Source organism: Mercenaria mercenaria, chromosome 13, assembly GCF_021730395.1.
Source record: "Mercenaria mercenaria strain notata chromosome 13, MADL_Memer_1, whole genome shotgun sequence".
Classification (NCBI taxonomy): domain Eukaryota; kingdom Metazoa; phylum Mollusca; class Bivalvia; order Venerida; family Veneridae; genus Mercenaria; species Mercenaria mercenaria.
In genome coordinates this window covers 4,960,790-4,985,298 of record NC_069373.1, presented here as the reverse complement: position 1 = coordinate 4,985,298, position 24,509 = coordinate 4,960,790, and the positions used below count along the sequence as shown (strand labels likewise).

At 35.6% G+C, this 24,509-nt stretch overlaps 1 protein-coding gene across 6 annotated transcripts in view; it reads right to left on the bottom strand.

Moving 5' to 3' along the window:
- LOC123530073 (uncharacterized) overlaps positions 1–24,509 on the bottom strand; it is a 61,011-nt gene that overhangs the window by 18,176 nt on the left and 18,326 nt on the right. For 5 of the 6 annotated variants that reach the window (XM_053521029.1, XM_053521027.1, XM_053521028.1 and 2 more), the window contains exons 2-8: positions 23,761–23,975; positions 18,001–18,058; positions 17,077–17,232; positions 12,631–12,788; positions 10,937–10,972; positions 6,744–6,849; positions 15–190 (exon numbers count right to left, since the gene is read on the bottom strand). In XM_053521029.1, coding sequence (XP_053377004.1) covers positions 15–190; positions 6,744–6,849; positions 10,937–10,972; positions 12,631–12,788; positions 17,077–17,232; positions 18,001–18,058; positions 23,761–23,895 — 825 coding nt within the window. In that variant the 5' untranslated portion in view covers positions 23,896–23,975. The remainder of the gene's footprint in view (positions 1–14; positions 191–6,743; positions 6,850–10,936; positions 10,973–12,630; positions 12,789–17,076; positions 17,233–18,000; positions 18,059–23,760; positions 23,976–24,509) is intronic. The other variant, XM_053521031.1, reaches the window with a different exon arrangement.

Below are 24,509 nucleotides of genomic sequence, written 5' to 3'. Positions count from 1 at the left end.
ATATAAAATATTACATCTATTTCTGTAGTGCGTATAACTCCAAGCCAGATCTGAACAAGGCTGATCCGGTAACTCTGCACTTTGTACCCCGATGGCGGTTTCTCTACAACCACGTACAAGGACCAGTCAGTTTTATTCAAATATGTCATGATGACAGGATGCCAGATGTTTAACCCACTCTCCTCTCTATCTGCAACAGGAAAATGTATAACCTTTAAGTGTGTACATACAAGAAGTAATAAGAAAAGATTACTGACCAAAGAAGACCATTAATTTGCTTACCAATGGAAAGAAAATCAGAAAATGCTATCTATTACATTAAAACTAGATGTGTGTCCATAGGACACAGGTGTCCCCAACTCCTATCACTGTTCATGGTTTTATGACTTTAGGTGAAAGATTTTTAGAGGATACTGCAACACAAATGTTTAAGCACTTCATGTGTATTTTAAACAAAATCTTGCTACGTGAAATCTCAGAAAGAAGATCCATTGCATAACACTTTCTATATAACAGTCCTCTGTTTTATGACTCTAGGTCAAATACTTTTTGAGATACATGTGACACAAACTTTTATTCCCTTAAATGTATATTTCTGACTAAGTTTCGAAGACAAGCTTCCAGCAACACAACATAAACCACCATATAAGATTAGATTTAATCAATATTGGTAAGGGTATTTTGCAAAAGCTCATTCTTCATTACTATTATATATCTTCTAAAGATGTGTAAACAATACAAGAACTGTCCGTAAGACAACACACTCAACTTTTCACAGTGCTTGACTCTGAATTAGGCCAGAGTTTTTTAATAACTTGGGTTACGGGAGATTTTCCAAAAATGAGCATAAGGAGGAGGGAATAAAAATAAAAATAAAGTAGGAAAATGTTAGCATCGGAAAAAAAAATAAAAATAAAATGAAAAAAAAACACAAAAAATTTTATTTTGTAAAAAGTGCCACTGGGTTAAAAAAAATTGTTGTTTCAGGCAAATGTAGATTCACAACACAGTCTAGATAAATCAGACAAGTTATTTTCCCAATTTGAAGCATTTTATTCCCACTTTCTTTATTAAAGCCTCCATGTTGTATGTTATAATATTATGTTGTAGCAACTATTAAATACTTGAATTTTTTTGCATGTTGCTTGCCTGCTTTAAACATATATATAGCTTGCTAATAAACAGAGACTAAACATGCCTGGCATTGTATTCTGTTTCTGGTGTTGGTGTGATTATATATAGTGTAGTGTAGTATTGTTGTCACATCCTATGCATATTGTGTTTCTGACCTTTTAACCCTTAGCACGCTAAGTTTCTAAAATGGACAGGTTCATCATTCAATTTGGGCAATACCATTTATCATTCGAAGGGGTGTTCACTCAAAATGTACTGACTGAATAGCGAAACAGTGCAGACAATCATCAGTCTGCACGGATGTATTTATGCTCCGACATGGGCCATTTTACACAATACATGCCAGACAGTCCCAAGCCTTAGCACGCTAAGTTTCTAAAATGGACAGGTTCATCATTCAATTTGGGCAATACCATTTATCATTCGAAGGGGTGTTCACTCAAAATGTACTGACTGAATAGCGAACAGTGCAGACAATCATCAGTCTGCACGGATGTATTTATGCTCCGACATGGGCCATTTTACACAATACATGCCAGACAGTCCCAAGTCTGTTAAGTGTGAGGGGTCTCTTAAAAGTTACTGAACTCCATATCTGGCTACAACTTTGAAAGTAATTTGAGGTAGACTTTAAAATTTAAATTGCGAATTTTAAAAACAATCAGCAAAGGTACTACATTCAAACTTACACATACTTTTTCTTTAATAGTTCAAGATTTTGTAATATTACTCAGTTTCAAATGTTTTAAAATATTAAAAGTAATTGGTCCATACATGGAGTTCAGTACCCTTGCAGCGCTTCCATTATGATTCAATTTCATGGAGTCAGGACTGCCTAACATTCAGATTTTGGAGTCCCTCTTAAATTTTCTTGGAGTCCTACATATTTTCACTTTGTACATTTACTTTCAATACCATCATCATCACCATCATCATCATAAATTATGATGTCACACTGGGAATTTTTTTCTCTGAGCCACCGCTTTTTCCGAAGATAAAATTATGAGGCCAACAACGGCGAAAGCATAGCATTGACGTTCTTGTAGGACTACATTATATGTACCAAAGTACTCATACTACTCAAGAAATTAATGTAGTTATTACATATTTCTTAGTAACCCTTTAAAAAGCTATTCAGAAAATAAATTTGTGTAAATTTCTAAAATTATCATTTTTATAAACATCATTCTGCCATTTAATAAAAAAATTCTGAAAATCACATTGAAAATAAAGATGTCAAAATAGAAAATTAAAAAAAAAAAATGTTTTATTTTGCACATTGCCTATAAGTGGGTGGGGTTCGATGCCTTCGCATGTTGTATTCTCGAAAAATACTTCAAAATAAGAGCTCCTTTTGCAACAGTTGTCATATTTTTCTTAAATGTAGACTTTTTATTGGCTTTTTATTAAGATTGCACTAAAAAATCTCGTCAGAAATGACAGAAATATCCGAAAATCATGGTCGCAAAAACGGGTGACAAATTCAGAAAACGTAAGTTAGAATTAAATATTTGATAAAATACCTATGTTTTATTGCTTTTCTGTCATCATACCTATTCAATACTTACAATTTCTGCTTGTCTAAAGCATTTTTATTTGTTTTTGCCCAAACTAACCCTCGGCAATCATAGAAAATTTGTCTAACGGCCGACTGCTCATAAAATCGTATCAAGTGCACAAAATGTTGATTATAATTATCCAGTTTGTTATTCAATAATCTAATTATCGCCAATTAACTGCCTGATCAAATAAAAAATTTGCAAATTGGCTCCCTCCCTTTCAATAACGGATGTTGTGTCTACACAGATTATCGATTTTTCACACCTTTTGGTTCGTAAAACTGGCAATATTCGTAGTTTTGCAGACAGACATAACTTCGGGCCATTTTCGCCAATTAGAAAATTTCAGAGCCACATTTAATTTTTTGTCGCAAATGGCTCAAGTGGCGATCGACAGCGTGAATCATTACTTCCATCATCATACTAATTGGTTCAGAACAGTGCATAAAGTAATAGAATTTAGAGAAAAGGACCACTAGACTGATTAGAAAACATCTTATTTAACAAACAAAGGACATGATGGTCTGAATCGTCTATCTCAATGATCCAGTGTTCAACGAGTATGACATCGTTTATCATATTGACATATGACTAGTTTTTGAGCACAGTGACTAGATATCACAAGATAAAAATTTGACAATTTCTGAAGATCATTGAAAATTGGCTCTAGAGAGGTCACAAGGTTTTTCTATTATTTGACCTAATACCATTTTTTCGAAGGCACAGTGGAACTTTTAAACTTGACTAGCTATCATCGGTCGAAATTTCACAACATTTTATGAAGATCTCGTGAAAAATGGCTCTAGAGAGGTCAGGTTTTTCTTTTTCGACTCTGACTAGTTTTGACGAATGACCAGTTGAACTGACTAGATATCATCAGTGAACATTTCACCAATTTTCATGAAGATCCATGAAATTATGGCGTCTAGAGAGTCACAAGGTTTTTTATATTTTAGACTATGGACTAGTTTTGACCAGTGACCAGTTTGAATTGACTTAATATCATAAGATTTACATTCTGACATTTTCATGAGATTCATGAAAAATATGGCTCTAGAGAGGTCAAGGTTTTTCATATTTTTAGTTACTGACTAGTTTTTAACCACGTGACCATGTTTCGAATTGCCTAGATATCTTCAAGGTAAACATGTCTGCAATTTTCATGAGATCCATTGAAAATATCGCTAGAGAGGTAAAGGTTTTCCTATTTTAGACTACGACTAGTTTTTGACCCACACATGCCCAGTTTCGAATTGACTAGATATCATCAAGGTAAAATTCACAATTTCATGAAGATCCATTGATAATATGGGCCACTAGAGAGGTCACAAGTTTCTATTTTTAGATTATGACGTTTGACCACAGACGTTTCGTTGACTAGATATCATAAGGTGAACATTCTGACAATATCATGAAGTCTCATTGAAATATGGCCTCTGAGAGTACAAGGTTTTTTAATTTTTAGATTACTGACCTAGTTTTTACCCCACGTGACCAGTTGCACGTTGACCTAGATATATCAAGATGAAACGTTCTGACAATTTCTGAAGATGATTAAAATATGGCTTAGAGAGGTACAAGTTTTCTATTTTTAGACATGAACTTAGTTTTTGACCACGTGACCCAGTTTCGACACCCTAGTATATAAGAAAACATCTGCCAAGTTTCATGAAAGATCTCATGAAAATAGGCTCTAAGAGGTCAAAAGTTTATCTATTTTAGACTATGATAGTTTGATGGCAGTGACCAGTTTCGAATTGCTTAGATATCATCAAGGTGACATTGACAATTTTCTGAAGATCTGGTGAATATATGGCTCTAGAAGGTCAATTTTTATTTTAGACTACTCTAGTTTGATGGCCGACAGTTCGAAATTGACTAGATATCATCAGATGAAATTTGACCAACTTTTCATAAAATGTCCATGAACAATGGACTCTAGATGGTCACAAGCAAAGTTGGACGCAGGACGGCACGAGGGACGAACGCGCATCACAAAGCTCACTTGTCACTTCTGTGAAAAGGGAGCTAAAATAATTATTGTTTTTAAATTCATGAAAATAGTCGCATTTTATCAATACGACTTACTGTTGTTCAGTACAAAACGAACACTAAAAAAATTGAGTACATTTTACTTGGAGTAGAATTATGTCAATTACGTCATCACTGAATACCCACAGTTAACTTTTTTCCCACATCATAGAAATCATAAAGGAAAATTTTGCCGACACTCTTTTGATGTAGCTGCCATGTGCTGGTCGAATGGTGTCAGATTCGTTTTTAAGAGGTCCGGAGATAAATCGAATGTTTTTTTCTTTAAAATATCATGTAAAAGATTTTCATTGATGAAATCCATGTAGTAGCAAATTTATTACGGTCGGAAAGGTGTTTAATTTAATTTGGATGTGAAATGTCATTTGCTAATTATATGAAATTTTACTCTTTAGTTCGATTTTCGGACACTTGTCCTTTATCAAGAATATGGAATATTTTTCTGATAAGTATTCCAATGTAACATTTTAACAGGAAAATGATTCATCTGTGATATAATGTTACATGGAATACTTAGTCAGAAAAAATATTTCATATTCTTAAAAGGACAAGTGTCCGAAATTCGAATAAGAGTAATTTCAACACAGATTTGTACTATACTCCCTTCGAAGATTTACAGATTATGTGTGCTAATTATAGTTCTTGCTGAGTTTTTGTGCTGAAATTATCGATGATTTTTCACAATAAGTTACTTTGTCTCCAAACTTAGGAGCTTGTTCACCAATTTAATCCAAGCCTTTGTTGTCTGCAATAACGCCTTCTAAAATGTCAGCTGATTGGAATACGGTCATATTTGGTTTCTATAGACACGATACTTTCAATTCAAACACTGCCGGCAGTGTTTACGAGGTGACAATATCAAGTGTTAAACCTTTGATTAATTATGGGGCGGAGCTAGTACGTCATTTATAAAGTACGTCACGGGTATTGATTTTGTTTCTTTGAGAATATCGGAAGTCCTTTGTATGCGCTGTGTTTTTTATTGTAAATTATATAGACATGTTTTTTACGGAACGTAGATGCAAGCGTTTGGTGAAAATAAAAATAAAATGCAATTTTAAATTTTATTTTATTTGGATTTTAGAGAATTAGGACCGGCGCTCCCGTAACCCAAGTTATTAAAAAACTCTGGCCTTAGAGCTTTGCCAGTAAAACGTTATAAAACTTTAACCAAAAAATATAAGTTAAAAAGGGGCATAACTCTTTCAAAATTCAAATCAGAGTTATTGGGATTGTTTCTTCTGGTGTAGACTTTGATAGTAAATAACTACTTTAAGTTTCAAGTCAAAAGCTTTGATAGTAACAGAGATATTTGACTTTATCAAAAATGTTAACCAATGGCGACGGCAACAATGACTCTGGGGCGAGTGCAATAGCTCTACTTTTCCTTCGAAAAGTCAAGAGAGCTAATAAATGGTATATATCAATGAGAACTATAAACTATATATTCATGTTTGGTTATATATTATACGTGACAAAACTGACAAATGAAATGGCTACATTATACAATGCAATTAACTAGCACTATCACTGATAGTAATTTATAACCCCAGACACTGCTTTGATACAGGGAAAGTAAAATGTTGTGATCATGACCTTTGACCTTCAAATGTGACCTTGACCTTGGACCTGGTAATCTGGGTCATGTGCTCTGCATAATAATCCTGATGAGTTAAACAACTAATGCTAGTTTTAAGAATATCATTCTAGCAGTTTGTTAGATATGGAGCTGACATAAAGTTAAGCTGTTTGACCTTTGACCTCCAAGTGTGTCCTTGACTTTGGATATAATGACCTAGTACATGTGCTTTGCACATTGTCTTTATGGAGTCAATAACTGATTTAAGTTAATGAAAACCTTCCCAAAACTGGTTAGAAGATATGAAGTGGACACGTTATGAATGACAGACTGACAAGTGTGACTCCAATACAAGCCCCATATTATTTATATCTACCATGCAATTTAAAGTTACTTTTAAATGGTTATAAACCTCCTACCTGTTACTGTAGTTATGTAAGTGGCATTCTTTCCTTCAGCAGTTTGTAAAGTGATAGCATAAACATTTCCCTCAAGTCCTACCATACAGTCAAACATCAGCTGACGCTGAAACATGAAATCAAATTTGCAGAAAATATGGCCATCATTTGTTCATGAAACACAAACATAAGCAAGGGTAAATATGCAATTGTGCCATTATCATGGTGGGGACAAAAAAGAAAATTTGACAGTGGTAATCAGTTAGCATAAAGTATCAGTTTCCAAGATCATCGTAAACAGGTTTATTATTTCATCTGAAATGAACCAGTTATCTTTTAAGAAAATACTTACATTACAGATAACTGAGGATTGCTGAAGACATCATAATATCAAATTATACAATCTATATAAATTTTAGGCCTGCTTTCAGTTCTATAGAATGACATTTAGTATCACAGTAACAGAAACCTTCGTGACACAAACACCTCTCTCTAGATATTTTACTCTCCAAGTAGTTAGAATACTTAGTAAATTAACCTCTTTAGAGCAGCAACCTCTTAACAACAAACATGTTTAAGCCTTCCCAGTGGTGTTCAGTTTAGAGAGGTTGCAGTGTCTCATCAATATATCATCATCAATCACTTGATTAGAAATAAACATTAAAAAAATTCACAACAAAAACTAGAAAATGCTTTTGTAAAAAAGCGCATGTCTCCCCCAATGTAAAGTCCTATAGGCAAGAAGTCAATAGGGGTCAGGAGCAAAAGTCAAAGAGACACTGATGGTTGGCTGCAATAGGGATCATCTACTTGGCATGTCCAATCATCCAGATAAATTTCAACACTCTTGGCCTAGTGCTTCTCAAGTCACTGTTCAGGCTTCTGTGACCTTGACCTTTGATCAAGTGACCTAAAAGTAAATAGGGGTCATCTACTCTGCAAGTCCAATCATCCTATTAAGTTTCAACATTGTAGGTCAAGTGGTTCTCAAGTTATTTCCAAAAAATGATTTTACATGAACAGGCCACTGTGGCCTTGACCTTAAATAGACTGACCCCAAAATCAATAGGGGTCATCTACTCTGCATGTTCAATCATCCTATGAAGTTTCAACATTCTGGGTCAAGTGGTTCTCAAGTTATTGATCGGAACTGGTTATCAATGTTCAGGCCCGTGACCTTGACCTTTAACGGAGTGACCCCAAAAACAACAGGGGTCATTTACTCTGCATGAACAATCATCATATGAAGTTTCAACATTCTGGGTCGAGAGGTTCTCAAGTTATTGATTGGAAATGGTTTTCCATGTTCAGGCCCCTGTGGCCTTGACCTTTAACAGAGTGACCCTAAAATCATTAGGGGTCATCTACTCTGTATGACCAATCATCCTATGAAATTTCATCATTCTGGGTCAAGTGGTTCTCAAGTTACTGACCGGAAATGGCTTTCAATGTTCAGGCCCCTGTGACCTTGACCTTTCACAGAGTGACCCCAAAATCGTTAGGGGTCATCTACTCTGCATGACCAATCATCCTATTAAGTTTCAACATTCTGGGTCAAGTGGTTTTCAAGTTACTGACCGGAAATGGTTTTCAATGTTCAGGCCCCTGTGACCTTGACCTTTAATGGAGTGACCCCAAAATCGATAGGGGTCATTTACTGTGCATGTACAATCATCCTATGAAGTTTCAACATTCTGGGTCAAGTGGTTCTCTAGTTATTGATCGGAAATGGTTTTCCATGTTCAGGCCCCTGTGACCTTGACCTTTGACAGAGTGACCCCAAAATCAATTGGGGTCATTTACTCTTCATGACCAATCATCCTATGAAGTTTCAACATTCTGGGTCAAGTGGTTCTCAAGTTACTGACCGGAAATGGTTTTCAATGTTCAGGCCCCTGTGACCTTGACCTTTAATGGAGTAACCCCAAAATTTATAGGGGTCATCTACTCTGCATGTACAATCATCCTATGAAGTTTCAACATACTGGGTCAAGTGGTTCTCTAGTTATTGATTGGAAATATATTTTCTATGTTCAGGCCCCTGTGACCTTGACCTTTGACAGAGTGACCCTAAGATCAATAGGGGTCATCTACTCTTCATGATCAATCATCCTATGAAGTTTCAACATTCTGGGTCAAGTGGTTCTCAAGTTACTGACTGGAAATGGTTTTCAATGTTCAGGCCCCTGTGACCTTGACCTTTGCAGAGTGACCCCAAAAACAATAGGGGTCGTCTACTCCAGCAGCCCTACAACCCTATGAAGTTTGAAGGTTCTAGGTCAAATGGTTCTCCAGTTATTGCTTGGAAATGAAGTGTAACGTACGGACGGACGGACGCACGGACGGACGGACGGACGGACTGACGGACAGGGCAAAAACAATATGTCTCCTGGGGGAGACATAATTATCACAGACTAGGTTAATCAAACAATAGCATCTGACAATTTTTAGTATACACCACTAAGACAACATTATTTGCATGCATGAAAAAGCATTCTCCACTAATACCATGATTAAAGGCATATTATTGTATTTAATCTACAGATGATGCATATACATGTGCCTCTGTTTAACATTCCATCTATAGACGACACATACTCATGTGCCTGTTTCTGAAACCTCAACAGTTTATTCTGTCAAATAGTATTGAAACAGCCACAAATATTTTTGCGTTTCAACCACCTAGAAAACAAGAAGCTGCAATTTCAAAACACAGTTTTTTTGCCCCCACCCCCAAGGCATTAAAAGTTAAGATCATATGAAGGTAAAGGGCATCTATGATCTAAATATAGGTCAGTTTGTAGGTTTTGCCATTGTTCAGTGTGTCTGAGTAGAAACTAAATTGGGTCATTTATGTGGGCTGTAGGACTGTTTTTGTAAGTTAGAAGGTGAAGGTCATATGAGGGTCAAGGTCCACTATATTAGATTATACTGTAGGTCTTGCCACCTGGTTAAGTAAATTTGAGTATTAACTCAACTGGTTCATTTATATGGACTGTAAATTTTGTTGCTTTTTTTTAAGGTTTTAAGTTTGAAGGTGAAGGTCACATGAGGTTCAAGGTCATCTATATATATGGTCCTAAATAAGTCCATTTATAGGTCTTGCCACAAGGATTGTTGAGAGTAAGTATAAAGTAAATCAGGCCATTTATGTGGGCTTTAGGCAACCTTGTTCATACATACAGACAAACAGACAGTTAAATCCATGTATGCCCAGGGGACATAAAATGTAAACTGGGGTGGGTTGAAATATTATTCATTTTTGAAGACCAAAAACATTTTTCAATTATGTTTTAACTAAATAGAGAAAAGTGGAAACTTCACAGGTTGCTTTTGGAATAGAAACATTTGTATCAGACACAGTCTTAAACCATTTAGAGCAAAGTAACAAAACCATCAAAGCACACATGTAACTAATTAGAAGCTTGAAACGGCTTAAATATCACAACAGCTGTTTGTAAAATACATATGCCTCCCATATGAATCCTTCATATGAGCCATGCCATGGGAAAACCAACATAGTGGGTTTGCGACCAGCATGGATCCAGACCAGCCTGCGTATCCGCGCAGTCTGGTCAGGATCCAAGCTGTTCGCTTTTACCGCCTATTGGAATTGGAAAAACAGTTAGCAAACAGCATGGATCATGACCAGACTGCGCGGATGCGCAGGCTGGTCTGGATCCATGCTGGTCGCAAACCCACTATGTTGGTTTTCTCATGGCACGGCTCATATGAAGATCATTAGCTGATGGTCCATCCATGTGTACTCGAGTTACTGATCAAAACTGTTTTTTCACTAAGGTCATTGTGACCACAAATATATTATATACACTGTCAATTATCTATTGACCAAAACCAACAATCTAAAGAAGTTTGATTGCTACATGCCAAGTTATCTCAAGTTAGTGATCAGTGACCTACTGACCCTAATTAAAGTCAATGATTACAGACAATCACTCTAGGAGCCAGTTTCTTATCAAAACAATTTTATATGTTTTGAGGTCATTGTGACCTTGACCTCTGATCCTCTTAACCCTAAAACAATTGGGTCATCTACTGACCACAGTCAAGTAAAGTTTAATGGCCAAAGGCCATAGCACATTGTATCTATAGGCATTCAGATCAACCAATATGAGCAGAACAGTATACCCCCTCTTCTTAATAAAGGGGTGAATAAGAAATTCACAAAACATATCTGAAGATGGTTTTTATACCTCTTTGAAAACTTCTGGGAATAAATTATTTCTTTTCTAAAATGAAAACAGAAACAGCATATGTTTCCACCGCTATTTTTATGTACTGATACACAAAGAATAGGAGAGCATAATTCTTTTCCTGAATCTTACTCAAGCAAAACTTTGTAACTACATAATTTAAGATTCTTAAAATCAAGGGACTGTCTAACCTCTTTCACATACAAAACAAAAATTTGGTATCCTTCAATTCAGGTTAGAACTTGAGTAAAAATTTTTTTAACTATTTGTACTGCTAAATTAGATATTAAATATTTTTAAGAAATGCAACTGGGACTATCCAAGTAGATCTTTCATCCAAAACAAGAAATTCAATTGGGACTGCTCATTTACAAACAAGTGCTGAAATTAGAAACTTTACTGAGACTGTCTGACTAGAACTTGTGACCCAGATTTGTGCTGAAAAAAAGATATTTGAGCTGCACCATGAGAAAACCAACATAGTGGATTTTCGACCAGCATGGATCCAGACCAGCCTGCACATCTGCACAGTCTGGTCAGGGTCCATACTGTTTGCTTTCAAAGCCTATTGTAATTAGAGAAACTGTAAGCGACCAGCATGGATCCTGACCAGACTGCACAGGCTGGTCTGGCTCCATGCTGGTCACAAATGCACTATGTTGACTTTTTCATAGTGCAGCTCAAATGTTTACTGGGATTGCCTGATTAAATCTTGTGATCCAATGTGTAGGAAACTATCTCAAACTAATAGTTTTGTTGTATAACTTTGGTTAGTTGTGTAACCAATTCTAACTATGCCAAAATGAGAACTGTTCAATGCAGGTTCATAAGAAAGATACTATCTTTGATTTCAATGAAGCATTTGACTTTAATTTTTGCATGATTTCATTTTGGTGAAAATGTCTAAATCACAAGGTTGCAAATGTTCTACATCACAGTATCAAACAATTACTGTAAAATCAATCAATTTCATGGGCATGAAATTTCGTGGTTTGGGTCAAAACGGCAATTTCGTGGGGATATGAATTCGTGGATTTCAACTTTTGAACATAAAATGAATGAGAATTTTACTTGTTCATTGGGATTAAATTTCATGGGTTGACTCAACCACGAAATCCACGAAAATTAGTCCCCCACGAAAATTAATGACTTCACAGTAAGCAATTTGTCTGTGACACTATCATTTTTTTGTTCATTTTTGTTTAACATCAAACCAGCACAATTATAGATCATATGAAAACTTTCCAGCCTGTCATGGTGTAAGAAGACCCTAGATTTGCCTCTTAGCATTATTTCAAGGACAGGCAGGCAGTTAGGTAGTACCATCAACACTAAACAAACCAGCAAGACGGCCTCCTCACATAAAAAAATTCTTCGCCGCAAGTGAGCTTTCAACCCTCAGCAGTGAGGGTCAAGTGGTTCAAAGCCGGTGACCTTAACAACTCAGCCATAGAGCACCCTTGTAACATAAAAATTTGCTAAATTCATGTATGAAGACAATTAGTAAATTACTGTGAAATCTGTAATTGTCATGGCAGACTTCTACAACTTTTGTCGATTTTGTGACTGAGCCAGTCTAAGATATATCATTTCAACAAAAAAACTAATAGCTTTCTTTGCCAAAACTGCAAACTTCCATGTTCTAGATGATTTCACAATTTGCACAAAATAAATTTATTTACATGTATACTCACTGGATTTGACACATCATAAAAAGAATCTGCTTTATAGTTGTGGAACTGGAAAATTCTCTCCCTTGGACATTTTGTATAGAATTTGTCTACACGTTTCCCTGGTAAGGCCTTAAACTTGAGAAGCACAGCTTGTGGTAACCTCCATGAACTTTCAATTCCTATAAATATAAAATTTGTGCAAATGCTGTGGCTACTAATTTGCATTTTTAAATTTTAACATTTTATTTTACTGTTTTATACTTCTTACCTTTTTACTTACTTATTTTTTAATTTGTTTAATATATACATTAATTTATATAATACAGTGACATAAACATGTTTAATATGGTCATTTATAACATACTTGTTTCTATTTCCCATTAAGTTACAATGGAAACAAGAACATGAATATTTTTCTTCACACTGATGCCTGAATTTCATATCGGGTGTGTGACATGATTTAATGTGTGTCATTGCATTAATTATACTATTTAGTTCAGTTCTGTCTATCTTATTCAGGCTATTGAACAAATTCATAATGGTATTTCTACGTGTTTATATGTATATAATAACAAGAGCTGTTGGAGGACAGCAATGCTCAACTATTCAACAGCCTTGTCAACTGAATGAATTCAAAAGTCGAAAAAGGGCCATAATTTTGTAAAAATGAGAATTATGGAACCTGCACAGTGCTTATCAGCTCATGACAGTGGACCACCGTTTGAAGTTTCAATCCATTCCCATTAGTGGGTACTTAGATACCAGTTTACATATAAGAATTTAACCAAAAACTGCTAAGTTGAAAAAGGGGCATAATTTTGAAACAAGAGGTCACTGACCCTAAAGCGCTCACCTGTGTACAAGGCTTCAAGTGTGTTTGTACAATTACAGAGTTAGGTTTCTTCTATGTTAGCCTATATTATATACATGTCATACACACTTTTGAACCTAAGGCAATAATTTGAACAGTTATAATAGACATAACAAATCCGATATCACAGGCCAAATATCAAGGCTCTAGCTGTTATTGATTCAGAGAAGAAAAGTGACCACTCCCCCGTCAGCCAGGTTTTTTGAAGAATCGGAAAAATTTGAACAATCTTAGTAGAGGGTCACACAAGAACCATTTGTGCAAGATTTTTAAAGTTTCCACTATATACATATAGGGAAAAGTGACCACGCCCTCTGGCGGCCATGTTTTTTGACAAATCAAAATAATCTGAACAATCTTGGTACAGGGTCACACAAGAACCATTTGTGTAAAATTATCCTAAAATCAGACAAGCAGTTTCATACAAGAAGATTTTTAAAGTTTCCTCTATATACATATAGGGAAAAGTGACCACGCTCTCTGGCGGCCATGTTTTTGACGAATCAGTATAATTTGAATAATCTTGGTAGAGGGTAGCATAAGGACCATTTGTGTGAAATTAATTCAAAATCAGACCATCGGTTTAGGAGAAGATGTTGTTTGAAGTTTTTCTATTTTTAGCTCTGGCAGCCCCTATATGCAACCAAGTGGAACTGTTTGGTAGAGGACCACCCAAGGAACATCACGGCCAAGTTTCGTCAAAATCCATTCAGTGGTTTTGGAGGAGATGTCGTTTAAACACATATGTAGACGACGGATGACTTGAAGCATGCATGGACGACGGACACAGCATGATCACAATACCTCACCATGCGCACTTCGTACTCAGGTGAGCTAAAAAAAACAAAACAAAGCAGAGTTATGGGACCTGCTTAGTGCATGTCAGATGATGATTGTGAGCAAGTGTGTGAAGTTTCAATCCATTCCCATTAGTGGGTACTGAGATACCAGCTTACATACAAAACCTTAACCAAAACATTCTAAGTTGAAAAAGGGGCATAATTTTGTAAAAAAAGCAAAATAGAGTTATGGAACCTGTGCAGTGTAAGTCAGTTTATCACAGTGAATAAGTGTGTGAAGTTTCAATCCATTCCCGCAAGTGGTTACCGAGATACCAGCTTACATACAAAAACTTAACCAAATCGAGACACTGGTGCCGACACATGAGTGAGTCCAATAGCTCTACTATTCTTTGAATAATTGAGCTAAAAAGGTTATTATCTTTGCATTGGGAAATATGCACTAATTCTTTAGTGGAAGAATACTGTGTTCCCAAAGTTGCACAGTATTACAGAACTCGTACATATTTCCCGATACAAAGGTAATAACCTATGAATACAAATGCTTAAAGTTGCAAAGAGAAGAGGAAAATGCTCATGTTATCCTGAGTTTCAAGAGATCCAAATAAGGAAAAATAACGTTAACATCCAATGACTACATGTACATGAAATGATTACATCAATCTTGATACTTAAGGTACAGAAACTTGAGTGAGCAGTGTGTCACTGTACAAAGCATAATTTAGTTAAAATCTCAATGCTTGATATATTTCTATGAGACTGATCTTTTTAAGGGCCTAATCATACAGAAGCTAGCGAGTGTTTCCACCAACAAGAGATGTTACAGGAGACAGCACGCTTGACTCTTTCAATGCTAGATAGTAAAATTGGGTACATCTGTGGCAGCTGGTGTTAAATAACTCTAACGTTGATGAAGATATTGGACAACAGTGGTGAAGTACATAAAGATATTAACTAAGCATAACAGGGAGGCTTAATTCAATGAAAATGTCTGCAAGAGTAACACAGAGATGAAAAAGCATCAAAATTTAACTTTTCACTCTATTTGCACTTTCACTCTATCTCAGTTATTACTGTATGTATTTGATTCAAATCTAGAATAGTTGTTCCACATCCTCACCCACATCATATGACACAAGTGCCATAACTCCTGCAGAATTATTTCATGAATTATGCCCCCTTTTTATTTGAAATTTCAGGTAAATGTTTTTGTGCACTTTCACTCTATCTCAGTTATAACTAAATGGATTTTTTTTTCAACCCACATCATATGACACAAGATGCATAATTGTGGCACCAATTTTTCATGAAATTTGCCCCCATTTAATTTGAATTTAAGGTTAATTTTGATGTATTTTCACTATATCTCAGTTATTACTAAATGCATTTGATTCAATCTTGAAGTAGTTGTTCCACATCATAAACCATATCATATGACACAAGGTGCATAACTCTTGCACCAATGAATTGTGCCTCCTTTTTTTATTAGAATTATACTGGGTATACCAATTACCGTGAGTCTTAAATTCAGTGGACTCTATTTATAACAAAATGATTGTTTGAAAGGATAAATTTTATTCTGTTTAATTAATTTATATATTAGCTTAAGACTTTTGGCAAAAAATCGTCAAAACCCCAGGAAAAAAGTTCCAATACTGTCATTCAAAGAACAGAGGTGGAGAATTTTAGCATTTTCTGGCATATACCTATTACCGTGAATTTCAACTTTCAATCTAAAGAAGTTGTTAAATTGATCTAAGGCAAAGAAAGCATTTCTATTTTACAATGGGCCAAACTAAATATGAAAAAGATATGGCAGAAATAAGCAAGTTTAATGAAAATTTGTGGAGAAAAATTGCAAAGATTAACTATAATGACCAGTCATTTAGCTAAATTCCTTAATTTCTGAGATCAGTGTGAAATAAAAAGAAAGACACTCCAATTTTCAAAAATAGTTTTGCTAAAAATCTGAGCACATTGAGCATTAATAATGAGAAAAAAATTGTAAAGCAATTTTCTTGTTAAATGTCAAAACAGGACATTCGCGGTAATATGTATATCCCGGTAATTGGTATACCCAGTATATACTTATTTGGTGTTTTGATAAACTTTATCTTTGTCTCTCTTATTTCTTAATATTTTTGACACAGACTCAAGCTATTGTGCAATATCTTCATTCATTATTGGAGTCATTTAACACTCCATTGACAGCTCCAGTTTCCTCAGCTGTGCCCAGTTTCACTATCCAGCATGAATATAGTCCAGCGCGTTGTCTCCTGTGGCAGCTCTTGTTACTACACATCCTTACCGGTAGTGTTATGGCGAGAATAGCCTTGTTTCTGCCAAAAACAGTTGAACAGAATTGCAACTTAAGTTGATAAATTGCGAGTTGAATCAGAAATTATACTCTTAGTCATCTGTGCAGTCTGATAAAGATCTACAATGTTTGCTATTCAATCAGCAGCTTTTTGGTAAGCACCCCTTGTAACAATAATGGTACTGTCCAAATTAAAAGATGGACAAGTTCACTGTAGAAATTTAGCAAAGTAAGGGTTTATGGATTACTCATTTTCCTAATTATTCCGTTCGGTTTTCTTTTTTGCCTTTTCATGCTGCTAAATTCTGTTCATTGTACGTCTAACCCAGTATAATTATGTGTCATGATTAATTAATACAAACGCTTTGTGTGTTATTTATGTATTTTACTTCTTCCCTTTTTATGATGGCAGCTTTTGACTGTCAACAAAATCAAGCAATCATGTTTATACTAAAATATAATGTGTGATGGTACAATACCTTTTGGTAAAGTGAAATTGAACCTCAAGGACTGTTCTGACTGATGACCAGGAAATTGTTTCCAGTAAAGTTCCACTCCTTGTATCACTGGTGCATCAAAGATGGCAGATTTTTGAAGGAACTGCTTTTTGTTGACCTTTCTGTATTGATCTACATCTGTAAACAAGGCAGTTTATACATTCATAAAGTCCAGTTCATTTTAAACCAGATATTCTCATTTATATAAAATTGCAACAATTACAAGGGGAAGATCCATGATTTTGGTTTAAGGAGTCATTTCTAGGTGTGGGGGAGAGGTGTGGGGGAGAGGTGGGGTGTCTCCAAAATATCTGTATAGTATATACTTTAAATCTGAAGTAAATTTATTTATGTATTTGAGCATACATATTGTAAATTTTCCAAAAAGGCTTCTTTAAATCTTAATGTAGCATTTAAATGAATATTACAGACATGTATATTGTTTTATAAGAGAAGCAAATGGACAGTTTTTTTGTGTGTTGATTTTGGTTACAGAAAATGTATGCTTACTAGATTTTAGGGGAGAACTGGGTTCCCCTAACATCCCACCCCTTGATCCCACCTTATAATCATGACCAATACAGGTTTGAACGAATACTCTACTCTTTCACGGTTCTACATACTGATTTACTTAAATACTATTATTTCCATTTTAACCCGAACAACCCAAGGAAGTGGTTGTCTAGTAGCTATGGTGTCCGCTGCTCAAACCAGGGGTCATGGGTTCAAGCCTCACTGGGGTCACAACCATGACTTGTTATATCACCAGTACTAGGTTTTCCAGGAAGCGGACTTGAGAGTGGTTCAAATAAGCTAAAAAATTCATCACAATCCAGCTGAAATAAATTAGTATAAACTAATACTGGCTAAAAAATAAGCTTAAAAAGATAAATAAATAAATAATACCTTTCTGAATACCAATAGAACAGCTGAAAAACGTATTATCTCCATCAATTCTGGGTGGCTGCAAAACAGAACGACACATTTATGTATTATTAAATCATTAATATTATTCTATAATGTTAGTTGTTGTATTGTTCATATTGTCTCACCACCACCTACCTATATTCAAAGATTTAAGTCAATACCTTCAGTTTCTTTTAAGTTGTGCAAAAGGCATAAAATAAATATAATTGAGAGATTTGACCTTTGAGCTCAATTTGTGACCTTAACCTTTGACCTGTCGACTGATTTCATGTGTTATGCAGATCATCTCATCTCCTGAAGTTATTTCCTTCCTTGGTTTGTAAGTTATACTCCATGCGACATAAGGTCATATTTGACCTTTGAGATCAATCTGTGACCTTAACCTTAACCTTTGACCTACCAATCCATACAAGAAATATGACAGACAGAAAGACAGATGGATCTCATTATATGCCCCATCTTTCAAAACAGGCATCTAAAAATAAAGTAGATATTTCATAAAGCAACAGTTACTGTGTTCTAATTCTTTTGAAGGTTAAATATTACAGGGATCATAAGGCTTAAAGCTTGCTTTATGAGATGTGAAATTTAGCAGAAATTGCCCTATGTAAAGTGATTTAAGTAACGTTGGAACATTTGCCATTCAAACAAGGCAATCAGTAACTGATGGATGCTCCCAAAAGCAAATATCCAAAAAGGGGCACAATTTAAAACAAGAGGGTCATGATGACCCTGGATTGCTCACCACAGTAATATGAGCTACATGTTTCAAATGTCAAACTGATGACTTTTAGAGATTTTTTTTGAAGATTTTCTGATGTACAATCAAGTAACCCCTGGGGCGGGGCCAATTTTACCCAGGGGGTCATGATTTGAACAAAGTCCCTAGAAGTCTACTAGGCAATGTAACTTATCAAATATCTAAGATCAAGGCCTTCTGGTTTATTTTTAGCAAATTTATGAAGAATTCCCTATGTACAATCAAGTAACCCCTGGGGCTGGGTCAATTTGACCCTGGCGGGGGGGGGGGGGGGGGGGTCAAGATTTGAAACACTTTTGTAGAGGTCCACTAGGCAATGCTACATGTTAAATATCTAAGCTCTAGCCCTTCTGGTTTATTTTTAGAAAATTTTGAAGATTTTTCTATGTACAATCAAGTAACCCAATGCGGCGGGGCCAATTTTACCCCGGGGGTCATGATTTGTTCAAAGTTTGTAGAAGTCTTCTAGGCAATGCTTCATGTCAAATATCTAAGATCTAGGCCTTCTGGTTTATTTTTAGATTTTTTTTGAAGATTTTCCTATGTAAAATCAAGTGACCCCTGGGGTGGGGTCAATAATGACCCCGGGGGTCATGATTTGAATAAATTTTGTAGAGGTCCACTAGGCAATGCTACATGTCAAATATCTAAGCTCTAGGCCTTCTGGTTTATTTTTAGAAAATTTTTGAAGATTTTCCTATGTACAATCAAGTAACCCCATGGGGGTCAATTTGACCCCGGGGGTCATGATTTGAACAATTTTTGTAGAAGTCTATTAGGCAATGCTACAGGTCAAATATCTAAGATGGTCTTCTAGGCCTTCTGGTTTATTTTTAGAAAATTTTTGAAGATTTTCCTATGAAAATCAAGTGACCCCTGGGGCGGGGTCAATTTTGACCATGGGGGTCATGATTTGAACAAATTTTGTAGAGGTCCACTAGGCAATGCTACATGTCAAATATCTAAGCTCTAGGCCTTCTGGTTTATTTTTAGAAAATTTTGAAGATTTTTCTATGTACAATCAAGTAACCCAATGGGGCGGGGTCAATTTGAACCCGGGGGTCATGATTTGAATAAATTTTGTAGAGGTCCACTAGGCAATGCAACACGTGAAATATCTAAGCTCTAGGCCTTCTGGTTTATTTTAAGAAAATTTTTGAAGATTTTCCTATGTACAATCAAGTAACCCAATGGGGCGGGGTCAATTTGACCCCGGGGGTCTTGATTTGAACAAATTTTGTAGAGGTCCATTAGGCAATGCAACACGTGAAATATCTAAGCTCTAGGCCTTCTGGTTTATTTTAAGAAAAATTTTGAAGATTTTCCTATGTAAAATCAAGTGACCCCTGGGGCGGGGTCAATTTTGACCCCTGGGGTCATGATTTGAACAAATTTTGTAGAGGTCCACCAGGCAATGCTACACGTCAAATATCTAAGCTCTAGGTCTTCTGGTTTATTTTTAGAAAATTTTTGAAGATTTTCCTATGTAAAATCAAGTGACCCCTGGGGCGGGGTCAGTTTTGATCCAAGGGTCATGATTTGAACACCTTCAGTAGAGGTCCACTAGGCAATGCTACATGTCAAATATCTAAGCTCTAGGGCTTCTGGTTTTTTGAGAAGAAGATTTTTTTAAAGATTTTCCTATGTAAAATCAAGTGACCCCTGGGGCGGGGGTCAATTTTGACCCCGGGGTCATGATTTGAACAAAATTGGTAGAGGTCTACTAGGCAATGCTTCACACCAAATATCTATGCTCTAGGGCTTCTGGTTTTTGAGAAGAAGATTTTTAAAGTTTTTCCTTTCTGTTGCCATGGCAACCAGAGTTCTGCATGGAATTCAATTCTTTGAAAAAATTTTGTAGAGCTTGACCCAAGGAACATTCCTGTGTAGTTTGGATGAAATTGGACTAGCGGTTTATGAGGAGATGTCGTTTAAAGTAAAAGTTTACGAACGCCGGACGACAGACGCCGGATGGTGACTGATCCTAATAGCTCACCCTGAGCCTTTGGCTCTGGTGAGCTAAAAAGGGTCATATAGACTATAAGGATCTTACATGCCTGCCTGTGTAAGATGGGGTTTTCCCTACCCGAGGGACAGTGTGTAATGGAAAACCGAGCGTTAGCAAGGTTTTTTATCCCTGCTGTCCCGAGGGAAGGGAAAACTGCTGTCTTACACAGGCAGACATGTTAGATCATTTTTCTTGCCTATCATGTTCAAAATAGATCTTGGAGACAAATATATTTGGGTATTTCCTGACATTATTTATAACGTTTATGACGTCACAATGGTACCAGTACTATGTGACGTCACCTTAGTGCATGCTATTTTAGACAAGGTTTTCCCTAGGGAAAGACAAGAATATCTATCCCCGGCGCGTGCTCGGATAAATGTATACTTTCCCCGCTCGGTAGGCAAGAATTATGGTTCTTAGTTACTGCACTTCCTCTCAAAGAAATTAATAAATGTGTTAAGTATAAAGTCAAACCTTTATATAGTTTTCAAGTTACTCTCCCCTCCCCCACCACCCCCCTCAATGTGTTTGTAAGAATTTGAAATTTGAATAAAGTATCTCTCATAGTTAAGGAGAGATGCTCTGGACAAAGTTTGTAAAACAAAGGGAGGTAATTAAAAATGAGGCCAGCTAGATTTATGCTTCTGGGTCTTTGTCTCAGCTTTCCGATGCTCAGCCTATATTTGCTATCATCTATAGCTTTCAACTACCCTTAAGGTAAAATTCCTATGCGCTGGACCGTGTTGGAATTCTGCAACACTTCTTTAGACTTTGAACTCCAAATGTCTTCTTTTTAATAATTTATCCGCCCTAACAGGGTAATTGCAATAGTCTCCTGATCAAGGTACTGAGATAAATTATTAGCTGAATCCTCGATGTGTCTTCTTCAACCGCTGGATACCGAATGCTCTCTCTGTCATCCATCTACCTATTTATACCTCAGCAGACGTGCTATTTTTAGAACTTGTTTCTGATTGGTCCAAATTTAAACATAGCGTTTTACAATGAGTACTTGCTCTATCAAATATCTGGTTTCCTTTAACTTTTGTATATAACATAATGTGTGATGCTGGGATCCAGCTATCCACATAATGAACCCAAATCAGCCACAAATGACCCAAATTCTATTATTTACAGCAATTCAACAATTATTATAGCAATGACATCGGAAAAAGGGAGTCAAGCACTATCTGTGCTTATGTGTTAAGTTATCAATATATCAGATATACAAATTATTCTGACAAAGTAGAAAGGGTGGATACCGGTAATTCATGAAATATTGGGGTGAGAGTTATGGCTCTTATGCCAGATGATGTAAGTGATGATGAGGAATAACTATTTTAAAGTGACATTATGCGCATTTTAATGTACATGGTGAGTTTTTGGTGAATGTTTTATATAAGAAATTTTCAGCTGTTGTGCATTTAAATGTGTTAAATTAACGACAATGCGGCATAAGTATTTGAAGTTGATGTTTTAGAAATAAAGAAATCAGACTAATAAAACCAGAGCTGTCCGTAAGACAGCATGCTCAACTTTTCTAAGTGCTTGACTCTGAATTAGAGCTTTGCCAGTAAAACAAATTCCAAGTTAAAAAGAGACATAACTCTGTCAAAATTCAAATCAGAGTTATGGGAATTGTGCCTGCTGGTGTAGATTTTGACAGTAAATAAATATTTTGAGTTTCAAGTCAAAAGCTTTAATAGTAACAGAGATATTTGACTTTATCAAAAATTTTAACAAAAAATTCTAAGTTAAAAATGGGCATAATTATGTCAAAATTCAAAGCAGAGTTATGGGGATTGTTTCTCCTGGTAAAGACTTTGATGGTAAATAAGTATTTTAAGTTTCAAGTCAAAAGCTTTGATAGTAACAGAGATATTGAACTTTATCAAAAATTTTAACCAAAAATTCTAAGTTAAAAAGGGGCATACTTCTGTTAAAATTCAAATCAGAGTTATGGGAATTCACACAGTGTCTCCTGGTGTAGACTTTGATAGTAAATAATTATTTTGAGTTTCAAGTCAAAAGCTTTAACAGTAACAGAGATATTTGACTCTATCAAAAATTTTAACAAAAAATTCAAAGTTAAAAAGGGGCATAATTCTGTCAAAATTCAAATCAGAGTTATGGGGATTGTTTCTCCTGGTGTAGACTTTGATGAACTATTTTAAGTTTCAAGTCAATAGCTTTGATAGCAACAGAGATATTTGACTTTATCAAAAATTTTAACCACATATTCTAAGTTAAAAAGGGGCATAATTCTGTCAAAATTCAAATCAGAGTTATGGGGTTAGTTTCTTCTGATGTAGACTTTGATAGTAAATAACTATTATAAGTTTCAAGTCAATAGCTTTGGTAGTATAGATATTTGACTTTATCAAAAACTTTTACCAATGGCAATGCCGACGCCGACACAGGGGTGAGTGCAATAGCTCTACTTTTTCCTCGAAAAGTCAAGCTAATGATAGTTCTTTTCTTCAGTCTTCTATGCAGTGATTTCCCTTACCTATAGGTACAGATTTTTGAAGCTGTACGAAAGCAACTCCTGCATGCAGTTTGATTTTTCTTAAAAGGACTGCCCCAGACAATATTTTGGAATGTTATTATACTGGTAACAGGAAAAGTTTGGTATATTGGGTTAAAAGGTATAATTTCCTCCTCCTGTTTTATTCACACCTCTATTTCAGCTGGATTTTTACTTGAAAAATGCGTATAATTCCACTTTAAGTTTAAAGCAAATCCATCAAGTAATTACAGAGATAAGGAGAAAAAAAGAGAAAGTGCATAAAAACTTTAACCAAGGTGGGGACGGGGAAAGACACCGACGTCTTGGTGAGTAGGATAGCTCTCCATAATATACTTTGTATAGTCAAGCTAAATATGAATCATGATTGGTACATCCAGGTATAATTTCACACCCAACATGAACTTACTAAATCAAAATTAAATGAAAGATAAAACATACCTCTTGCGAACAGTTAGTTGGACATGTTGTATCAAACGATATAGTCTTGTCTTCCAGGTTTGGTGAGCATTTATCAGCAGTGGTAAAACTACACACCAGAATCTTCAGCAGCACACAGAGCAGACATTTCTTCATCTTTACATTGTGTTGTCAGCCTCTTGTCTATCATTTGTGTGTAATTTCATACAATGCCATGCTGAGAGGTATTTCACAATCTGCAGAGAAAATTTTCAATACAAATAATGTCAATTTCTTCCCTGCTGTACATACTCTAGTGTAGCTACTTATTCATGAGCCTAAACATGATTTTCACAAACATGGTTTAAATTCTGCTATAAATAAAAAATTTCAGGCTCAAAATTGTTCAGATTATATTTTCAAACATACATGTACATCAAAATGTGCCACAGAAGTTCTACAATTCAAATTTACTAGAAGCATGCCCCCAGACACCCTAAATTTGTGCAATCACATAAATGGTCGGGGAGGAGCTGGCTATACAGCTATATACCAATGTATGTTCTCTGTCAGTAGAGAATAGGAGAAAGAAATAGGAGCTGAGCTGGACTTCAAACAACTTTATTAGCAGATACATATATGTGCATTTGAAAAACATATGATTTCACCCATTAAAGGCACGCGGTGTGGCGGTTGGGAAAACTGGTGTCAATAACTAGAGTATTTTGGAACTAAACGAAACTTGTGTGTATCTGCATAAAATCTTGGGAAAGATTGAAAACCAGCCAGTT